At 50.8% G+C, this 10,640-nt stretch overlaps 1 protein-coding gene across 1 annotated transcript; it reads left to right on the forward strand.

Moving 5' to 3' along the window:
* The first annotated feature begins 239 nt into the window (after nt 1-239).
* AMH (anti-Mullerian hormone) lies at nt 240-9,998 on the forward strand. Its single transcript, XM_060275232.1, has 5 exons — nt 240-1,176; nt 4,207-4,388; nt 6,834-6,974; nt 8,381-8,706; nt 9,014-9,998. The coding sequence occupies exons 1-5, from the start codon at nt 633-635 to the stop codon at nt 9,954-9,956; spliced, it is 2,136 nt and encodes a 711-aa protein (XP_060131215.1). The 5' UTR covers nt 240-632; the 3' UTR covers nt 9,957-9,998.
* The last annotated feature ends 642 nt before the right edge of the window (nt 9,999-10,640 follow it).

The following is a 10,640-nucleotide window of genomic DNA, read 5'->3' on the forward strand; positions in this document are numbered from 1 at the left end:
CATCTGAAGGTAGCCCCGTATCTGGAAGTTTTTAAAATTTGATGTTTTATTTTGTTTTTTATATCCTGTTGGAAGCAGCCCAGAGTGGCTGGGGAACCCAGTCAGATGGGTGGAATAAATAACTTATTATTATTTCCCCTGGTTGGTCCAGCCTTTTGGGCTCTCCGGACGTCCTTAGACAGACATGTCCATCTTGGGACCGTTTCTCGGGGTGGGAGGGGGGGACCCGTCTCGTTTGTTTTCCTCCGGTTTGGGGCTGCAGGAATAAAGAAGATTGCTAAGTCAAGGTTGCAACCATCTGGGTGGCTTGAGTTCTGCGAAAGCGTCCGGCCTTTGGAGATAACCAGCAGCTGAAAATAGAACAGAGAAGGATTCCTTTGAGCCAACCTTCTCCTCCTCCTCCTCCTCCTCCTCCTCCTCCTCCTCCTCCTCCTCCAAGAATCTCTCCAGGGAAGAACACTGCATTGTTGATTCAAGGACAGCCGGGTTGAAAGGAGAGAATTCGAGACACCTCTTCGCCTGCCGTTTCGCTCTCTCTCTCTCTGGACACTTCCTCCACCCCCTCTTTCAAAGGATGCCTCCATTCGCTGCTGGTCTCCAACAGCTTTCCTAGAAGCACCCCGAGACAAAGCATGCATTCTGTTATCGGAGTCGTCCTGAGCCTCCTGCTGATGATCAAGTCTATCCCTGCGCCTGGGAAGGAGATCCTAGCAGAAGAAGGGCCTGAGCTTCCAAGCCCCATGGAATCTGTGGGGCCCAATCCCCCAGAAGAGGAAGAAGTCCTGGGCACGTCGGACTTTGGGGACCCCAGGATGACAGTGGAGGCCCTATCTCCCACGGACGCAGAATGGGACGGGCCCTTAGGTCTGTGGCCCCACAGGGCTAGCTTTCGGCTGAGGCCCCACAGAGACCCCGAGGGGCCTGTTTGCAGGGTGAAGGTGCACCAGGCTGGGGAATGGAGCCGCCGTCCTCTGGAGGTTGTGGGTCTCCTCACCAGCTACGACAGCAAGTTCCTGAAGGCGCTGAGCGGGTCAATCTGGAGCGAGGAGGATATGGAGGCGTTTGGGGTCTGCCCCACAGATGTGCCCCGGGGTGTCCTGGCCTCTCTGCAACGGGTCGTCGCTCACCTGGACGACCCGGGCGAAAACAGGCTTCTGTGGCTACACCTGGAAGAAGGTAGGTGTCCATTTGCGTGAGAGCTCTAATTCACGAGCACCGATTTGTTTCCACACTTCAGATCATTGGGAAAGGGAATTGAAAACAAAACTGCAAGGGTCATGATGCCGTTCTGCAAATTGACGGTGCGGCCACCTTTGGAACGCGGTGAAGGGTTCTGGGTGCCTCGCCTCAAAAGGGAGTTGGAAAAGGTTCAGAAGAGGGCAGCCCAAATGGTCAAGGGGATGCAGCAAGTTTCCTAGGATCTGCATTTGGGACTTTTTTGTTTGGAGGAAGAGGCAACATGATAGATAAAAGGATCCATGACGTTGAAAAAGTGGGAAATTGAAAAGTTTCCCTCCCGAACACTAGAACTCGCAGGAATCCCAGTGATTCAGGGCAGGTTTCCTAGTTGGCTCAGATGGCTTCGAAAGGGATTCGGACAAGTTTGGGGTGTTATAGATGACAAGTAGCCATGCTGCTTTGCTCTTCCTCTCTTGACTGGAGGCAGCAGTGTTTCTGAATATCATAAAATCATAGAATTGTTGGAAGGGACCCAAGGGTCATCTAGTCCAACCCTCTGCGATGCAGGAATACCAGTTGCTGCAAACAACAGGAGGGGAGAGTGTTGCTCTGATGCTTGGATCCAGTTTCCCAGAAGAGGCATCAGACTGGCCACTGTGAGAAGAGGCTCTTGCGTCTCTACGGAACCTCCCAGTCCAGAGGCAGTCTATCGAGATCCCTAGGTTCTTAGGGGTATTTGGCTGCTGTGAGAACAGGATGCAGGACTAGGTGGGCCATTGGCCTGATCCTGCTGCTGTGGTCTTCTGATGCTCTTATTTGGCTTCGTAGGTAGGGATTATAAGCAGGAGCTCTTGACACCCAGGCATCTATCAGCTCCATCTGGTACGCAGGCTGAGACCCTACCTGCCTGCAGACTGTCTAGCAAGAGTGGTGCATGCTCTAGTTATCTCCCGCTTGGACTACTGCAATGCGCTCTACGTGGGGCTACCTTTGAAGGTGACTCGGAAACTACAACTAATCCAGAATGCGGCAGCTAGACTGGTGACTGGGAGCAGCTGCCGAGACCACATAACACCAGTCTTGAAAGATCTACATTGGCTCCCAGTACGTTTCCGAGCACAATTCAAAGTGTTGGTGCTGACCTTTAAAGCCCTAAACGGCCTCGGTCCAGTATACCTGAAGGAGCGTCTCCACCTCCATCATTCTGCCCGGACACTGAGGTCCAGCACCGAGGGCCTTCTGGCGGTTCCCTCGTTGCGAGAAGCCAAGTTGCAGGGAACTAGGCAGAGGGCCTTCTCGGTGGTGGCGCCTACCCTGTGGAACGCCCTCCCAACAGATGTCAAAGAGGAAAACAACTACCAGACTTTTAGAAGACATCTGAAGGCAGCCCTGTTCAGGGAGGCTTTTAATGTTTAATAGATTACTGTGTTTTGTTTTTCTGTTGGAAGCCGCCCAGAGTGGCTGGGGAGGCCCAGCCAGATGGGCGGGGTATAAATAATTTATTATTATTATTATTATTATTATTATTATTATTATTATTAAGAAAACCTCCAGATTTAGTCTCCCAGCTTGAGATTCCTCTTCCCTTTCTCGGAGATTCCTCTTCCCTTTCTCGGAGCTTTAATGGGCAGTGCCAACTTTGCAAGCGCCTTGTCAGACAGCACACTTCTTACGGGATTGGTGGGACCATCTCTGATCCCTCCCCTATGCAAAGTTTCCAGGCCGTATCCAAGGGCAGCCCCATCCCTGAGTGTGTTGCAGTAGTCTAGCTCGGGTTCAGCTAGCGCCTGGGTCACTCAGGCAAGGTCTGATCTCTTTCTCTCCAGCTAGCGCCACTGCTTGCTGGTGCCCATTGGGGACTCGCGAGGCGGGAAGCAGGGACCCCAAAGAGTAGGCAGAGGCAGAGCCAATGAGAGGCTGCGCTAGATTGTTCTAGTCTCACTCCTCCCAGCTGGTTTCCGCAATGGTGGGATCTAGTTATGAGATTTTCTGATTTCTAGTAAAGAGTAAATAGTGATCTATGCAGCCAAAACAGAACCACCCAATGCACAAGGGGGAAGTGTTGACAGGCTTGGGATGAACCCCAAATATTGGAGGAACCCCTCAAATTTAAAGTGCCCCAGGAAGCCTGCCCCCCGCAATGTCTTCTGTAGGCTGAGGGTGCACACTGGAAACCCCAGTGTGTGTTGGGGAGCGGGGAATGGAGGCGGATGAGGAGGAGAGGGGAGTGGAATGGCATATTGTGAAAGAGTTTGGGATGGGATGCCCTGGCTGAGAAGCCCCACACGCCACACACTTTGTTACAGGTCTCATGCTATCTCCTTCTCTCGGTATGCCTCAGTTCAGGGCCAGCAGTGGGAATTTGATGGGAGAAGAATAGAATCTATTCAGTTCCCCGAAAAGAACAGAATATATTGAAGAACAGAGGATACGGGGCAGAAAGTGCTGCATGCACTGCGACCTTTTATTACAGTACTCACCGTGTCTTCCTCTCTCTCTCCCTGCCTCTGTTCAGGACCAACGATGGCAATTTCGCCAGAAAAACACACACAACAACTTGCTATAATGCAGAGAGCCGAATAAGTCGGCCCGCTACAACGCATGCTGCCTGGTTCTTCGGGTGTGCAGTACTTCTCGGCTGGAGCTTAGTCTCGGGATGACATCAGGGTTTTGACTTGGGTGTTGGGTGGTTGGGTGTACTGTCAAGGCAGTGTGATTAGGATTGCCTGTTGCTTTTTTAAAAGGCAGGCAGGCAAGCTTTTGTTATTTCATTTTATAATGAAGTGGAGAGAACCATTAGTTTCGGGAGGTGCTAGTCCTCATTGAGATCTCAAGTGATGCATGGTTTTCTCATAATGCAGAGTGAGCGATACCAAGTGCCCAGTGTAAGATTTTTGGCTCCCCCCCCCCTGGAGCTGCGTTTTTAAGCTGGAGTTTGGTACACCAATAATGGCAGGAGTGAGGGTCTCCCTTGTCCCAGGATGAAAAAGGAGGTCCCTGTCTGATTCTCCGGTTTCCTTCCTGCAGTGAAGTGGGAGGCTGAAACCAAACTCCTCTTCCAGCTGACCTTCCACGAGGAGGACGCCGGGGGCTTTCTGAGGTCCCTGCAGCTGGCCCTGCTGATATTTTACCAAGGCGGAAAGGAATCGGGGGGTGTTGGGACCCCAGAGAAATTCCTGGTGGCAGGGGAAGGTCTCCATCCTAAACAGGTATGCAAATGGGGATTGGGGAGGTGAATTGTTGGAAGTGGGGGTGAATTATTATTTCATTCCTGGCTCTAGACGCTCCTCTTTTCCTTTGGGGAGCTCCAGGTGAGATGTATAGAGCGCCTTTCGGACTTTATCCTTGCACAACAACCCTGTGAGGTAGGCAAGGCCCAAGGTAACCAGGTGAGCATCGTTGGGATTTGAACCCGAGGGTCTTCCCAGTCCTAAAGCGACATGCCCATTTCATGGAGAGAGATAGTCCGCCAGCTGCCGTTTCAGGGAAATAGAACCCAACTATTTTTTATAATTTAGATACCCCTTTGCATCGCAGTGTTATTACGCTAGCCTGTCCAAATGCATTCCCCTCCTTTGTACTGCCTGGAAGGTTTCGGAAAATCCCCTTCCAGAATAGACTTTGCTCTGGTGGGATGAATATGCCAGATACGATATACCGTATAATTTTGGACTTCCCTCTTTTCGAGACTCTTAGGAGAGACCTACTGGCGACTCTTTTGAAGCTTAAAGTATCTACTTGCAAAGAATTTGGAATCCAATATCTGTTGAGGGATCATGGATATCTGTTGAGGGATCATGATATACCCAGATCTACTTGAGATTGTTTTAGGATATTTAGCGGAGATTTTTAAGGTCAAATTTGAAACAACATAATTTTACTTAATAGTGGCTACTAATTCTTTTATACGTTTCACGTGTTTAATAGACCTCGATCACCAATGTCTTATGCATGGTTCCCCCCCTCTCTTTTATGATTTTATTGTCTGAATTGTGCCAATAAAAGCTGAGTGAATGAATGAAATAGAGCAGGCATCCCCAAACTGCGGCCCTCCAGATGTTTTGGCCTACAACTCCCATGATCCCTAGCTAAGAGGACCAGTGGTCAGGGATGATGGGAATTGTAGTCCAAAACATCTGGAGGGCCGAAGTTTGGGGATGCCTGAAATAGAGCTTCCATGTCCAGGATCATACTACCAGTGAGCATAAAGTGCTGAAGTGCAGGCCTCCCAGCTGACCTAAATAGATTCCTGGCGGGCCCTGTTTTTCCTAAACTGATACTTTAAGAAACATAAATGAGGGCAGTGCTTTGAATTTCACTTATTATTGTTGTTATTTACTTGCTCTGCCAGCACAGCCCTGCGGAAATCCAACAGATAACTGGCTTACTGACCGAACCCAAAGCGTGCTCATCAATGGCTCCTCCTCATCCTGGAGAGTAGTGACTAGTGGTGTGCCACAGGGTTCTGTCTTGGGCCCAGTCTTATTCAACATCTTTATCAATGACTTGGATGATGGGCTCAAGGGCATCCTGAGCAAGTTTGCAGATGACATCAAATTGGGAGGGGTGGCTAACACCCCAGAGGACAGGATCACACTTCAGAATGACCTTAACAGATTAGACAACTGGGCCAAAGCAAACAAGATGAATTTTAACAGGGAGAAATGTAAAGTACTACACTTGGGCAAAAAAAATGAAAGGCACAAATACAGGATGGGAGACACCTGGCTTGAGAGCAGTACATGTGAAAAGGATCTAGGAGTCCTGGTAGACCACAAACTTGACATGAGTCAGCAGTGTGATGCAGCAGCTAAAAAAGCCAATGCAATTCTGGGCTGCATCAATAGGAGTATAGCATCTAGATCTAGGGGAGTAATAGTATCACTGTATTCTGCTCTGGTCAGACCTCACCTGGAATACTGTGTCCAGTTCTGGGCACCACAGTTCAAGAAGGATACTGACAAGCTGGAACGTGTCCAGAGGAGGGTAACCAAAATGGTCAAAGGCCTGGAAACGATGCCTTATGAGGAACGGCTTAGGGAGCTGGGTATGTTTAGCCTGGAGAAGAGAAGGTTAAGGGGTGATATGATAGCCATGTTCAAATATATAAAAGGATGTCATATAGAGGAGGGAGAAATATTGTTTTCTGCTGCTCCAGAGAAGCGGACACAGAGCAGTGGATTCAAGCTACAAGAAAGAAGATTCCACCTAAACATTAGGAAGAACTTCCTGACAGTAAGAGCTGTTCGGCAGTGGAATTTGCTGCCAAGGAGTGTGGTGGAGTCTCCTCCTTTGGAGGTCTTTAAGCGGAGGCTTGACAGGCATATGTCAAGAATGCTTTGATGGTGTTTCCTGCTTGGCAGGGGGTTGGACTGGATGGCCCTTGTGGTCTCTTCCAACTCTTATGATTCTATGATTCTACAAGTCCCATCATCCCTGACTGCTGGTCCTGCTAGCTAGGGACGATGGGAGTTGTGGTCCCAATACAGCTGGAGACCCGAGTTTGGGCAACCCGGAATTCTAGAGGAAGCCATCGGCAGAGAGGCGTCACCCATTGAACTTCTGCCTAGCGGAGGTGATGCTATGTGCCTCGGGAGCTGCTGCCTTTAGCCATTTTTGCAGATATTGGATGCTGTCTCATTTCCACCCCACAGGTCGTCTGTCTCTCCAGCAGAACCCAGTACCTTGTCCTTCAGGGGTCGGCGATGTCAGGCAGACATTCCCTGGGGCAGCTCAGCTTTGAGGTTTCCTTGGCAATCAAGCGCCAGAGCAGCAATGGTATGACCCCAATTGCATGAAATAAAATAGAAACAAACCTTTGACATGCAAGCCAAGCATTGCGGGGTGGGCTTTCATCCTGAGCCCCGCTCAGGATTGCGCTCTCCATAGCATGCAAGTATATGCAAAATAAATTCCCTTCCCAATATGTATTTTTATTGAATTTCCAAATTTTTCCAAATTAACTTCAAATTCAATAGATATTTAATGTGTTCACTTCCAGCTCCACCATGTTTTTGTTTTGCATTATACAGTGGTACCTCGGCAAGACGAATGCCTCGCGCAACGAAAAACGCGCAAGACGAAAGCGTTTTGCGATCTTTTTGTTGACTCGCAAGACGATTTGTTTTGCTTTTTTTTCTTGCTTTGCTTTGTTTACATTGGAAAACCGCAAGATGAAATTTTTGCAATACAAAACGACTCGCGGAATGAATTAATTTCGTCTTGCGAGGCACCACTGTTACAAAAATCCCTGTAATGCAATTACTTTATCATTTTCCATCCGCTGCTCCCCTCCCGGATCCTGCCTGCGGTTTCACTTGGTTTTAATGCTTTTCCAAACAGTCCAAAAAAAGGCCTCCAGTCTTGTATTAAAAGTTCATCAAAATAAATCCTTTAAAATGCATAACATGCTTTGGCATCATCTGTATCTGAGATCACAAAGGCCCCATCCCAATCCTCACCACGTTGCAATCCTTACATGGGAGTAAAGCCTCTGTCCACGTTACATGGGGCTTAGAAGAGGAGTTCAGGGAAATGTTTTTTTAAAAAATAACTTTTTAAGTTTCGTGCCTTTGCTTCCCAATTTGCATTGCACCGTGACTTACTGTTAATTTTATTGATTATAGTTCGGAAATTGTTTATTGTGATCGCTAAGAGTGAAGTTCTGTTTAATTATTATTTGCCGGTGTTTAATTTTACTGTGTACTATTATATTCTGACGGGTTATTTAATATTACTTTATTTGACATAAGTTGTTTATTTTCAAAGAATCATAGAATTGGTGGACTCTCTCCTTCCTTGGAGGTTTTTAAGCAGAGGTTGGGTGGCCCTCTGTCACGGATGCCGTAGCTGAGATTCCTGCATTGCAGGGGGTTGGACTAGAGGACCCACAAAGGTCCCTTCCCAACCCTACAGTTTTTGATTCTACAAAGGTGAACGTTGCATTTATGCCCATCTCTGAGGGTCCCTTCCAATTCTACAATTCTACGCTTTAATCCCCACAACAGCCCTGTGAGGTAGGACAGGCAGAGAGGCAGTGGCTGGTCCCTCCCACTGAGCTGCATGTGGCTGAGCGGGGGATTCGAACCCTGGTCTTCCAAGTCTTGTGCTCTAACCACTACACCACACTGCCTCTCATTTGATAATATTAAATAATAGCAGCAGAAAACAATAATGATAATAGCAGCAGCCATCTTTTCAGGAATTGGGGGAGGGGGTCAGTATTAGCTACAACCGAGGGACAAGGGAGGGCACTCTGTCCATGCTCAGGACACCTTCCATTTGTTCTGCTCTGCAGGAAGCAAACCCTTTCCTCGTCCTCTTTGCCTCCCTTGCAGGCACCGGCCTCTCCCAACACGAAACCCAAAACCTCCTGTTCGGTTTCGACCCGAAGTGCTTCACCCGCATGACTCCGGCTGTGTTGCTCCTGGCCAGGCTGAGACCCCGAGTCGCTCCAGTCATTCTTCCCTCTTCATCTTTCCTCGCCGCCAACGGCAAATTGGACGTGGTCCCTTACCTGAACCCCAGGTGAGACCCCTTTCCTCCCCGCCGAGGGCTGTGCTTGATTTGCTCAAAAGGGAGGGCTCTCTGTCCATGCATTTCTCTCCCTCCTTTCTCTGGCTGCGCCCATAGTGCACATTCAAAGTGCATGGGAATAGCAGGAGTTGCTCTGGTGCCCGAATCAGGCTGGCGGGTCTCCCTTTGGCCTGATCCAGCAGGATTGTCCTTATGGAACCTCCAGGTCCAGAGGCAGTCTATCTGGACCCCTAGGTTCTATGGAGTATTTGGCCATTGGCCTGATGCAGCTGCCCTTCTGACGCCCTTGTCTCCGCAGTGGATCCCCGACGTCTGCCACGGCCGATGTGCAGCCCTCCCCGGCCGCCCAGCCAAACACCACCTCCGCCCACCCAGCACCCTCGAGCACCGGCCGTTTCCTCGCCGCTCTCTCCCAGTTCGTCAACAAGGTCCTGAGCCCTTCCGGAGAGCCACCGCCGACCCCCGGGCCGCAGCTCCGGCTGAACTTTGACACCATGGAAGCCCTCCCTCACCGGGTGCTCAACCTCTCCGAGAAGGTGGCCTTGGAGCGGCTGGTGCAGTCCGAAGACCCCCTGGTGGTCTTGTTCCCCGAAAACAGCCAGGCCTTGATGGAGAGCCACTTGGCGCACTGGGCGCTGGAGGGCAAACTGCTCTGGCAACTGCTGCAGAAAATGCGGGAAGTGATTCGGGAGCTGGCGGCTTTCCCGTCTTTCCGGGATCACAAGGCTCTCTTCCACGGCCTCCTGGCGTTCTGCTATTACCCTCCCGGGGTCCCCGGTGCCGGCGATCCCGAGGGAACCGCAGACGGCTCTCGCGGGCGGCGGAAGATCCACAGCCTGCTCCTCCTCAAAGCCTTGCAGGCCCTGCGCGCCCGCTGGCGGGAGTCCCGGAAGGCGGCCCCCCGGGCCAACCGCAGCACCCAGGAGCGCGAGGACTACTGCCGGCTGCGCAAGCTGAGAATCGAGCTGGTGTCCACGGGGTACATCATCTTCCCCGAGTGGTACGACGCCAACAACTGCGCTGGGCCCTGCCGCTTCCCGCTGTCGTCCCGCGTCCCCGACTTCTACTCGCACACGCTCTTCCTGCTGCGGGTTCAGGAGCAGGGGCTGCCCCTCGAGAGAGCCCCCTGCTGCGTCCCCGTCAGGTACTCGAGGAGCGTCATCGTCACCTTCACCAACGACCAAGGCATGAAGGTGAAGGCCTACCCCGACATGGTGGCCGAGGAGTGCGGCTGTCGGTAGAGAGGGGCTGGCTCGGTGGCGGTGGCTGGGGTGCCAGGCCGGAGCACGCTTTCCCCTCCTCCTCCTCCCGCCATTGAGCTCGCCTCTCCTTGCCCGGCTGTTCCCCGTTCTCCTTTCCCATCAATTACTTCACCCTCCTCCCACCGCTGGCATCACCCTCCTTTGCTCACCAGACTTCACCCTTCTCCCACCGCTGACCAGGACTGCTGTATCTCTTGTTCCTTAGACCAAGCTAATAATGCTGGTCCCACACCGATGACACCTCCTCATGCATAGTCAGCCTACCTCCAGTTCCTCTTGCTTTGCATAATTTATTCTGCATTTGCATATATATCTTATGGTGCTGGGATGATTAAATCTGTTGGATATTGGTTTTTTTAAATTTTTTGACTCTGTGTGGCATTTCTTTTCCAGAAGCGGCCTGTGCTTGGTTTTCCTTCGTTCTTTAAACTGATGTAGTTTCTTTGCAGATTGATCAGAGATTAGCAGACCCCCAAGGGTCATCTAGCCCAACCCCCCGCAATGCAGGAGAGTGCTGTTATTTCCAACGCCCTGCTTGCAGGTTTCTGCGGCATCCGGTTGCGTTGCTGCTGATAAAAGGATGCTGGATGAGATAGACCAAAGTCTAGTCCAGCAGGGCTGTTCTGGACCCTTAAAAAAATGTGACCAAGGCCATGCCCCTGA

This window comes from Zootoca vivipara, chromosome 6 (assembly GCF_963506605.1).
Source record: "Zootoca vivipara chromosome 6, rZooViv1.1, whole genome shotgun sequence".
Taxonomy (NCBI): Eukaryota; Metazoa; Chordata; class Lepidosauria; order Squamata; family Lacertidae; genus Zootoca; species Zootoca vivipara.

Bases quoted from the DNA above. Each gene is read 5' to 3' on its own strand.
- AMH (XM_060275232.1), top strand. From the start codon at position 633: ATGCATTCTGTTATCGGAGTCGTCCTGAGCCTCCTGCTGATGATCAAG. The intron at 4,389-6,833 runs GTATGCAAATGG...TCCACCCCACAG, and splicing joins AAGGTCTCCATCCTAAACAG to GTCGTCTGTCTCTCCAGCAG. The intron at 6,975-8,380 runs TGAAATAAAATA...CCATCTTTTCAG, and splicing joins ATGGTATGACCCCAATTGCA to GAATTGGGGGAGGGGGTCAG.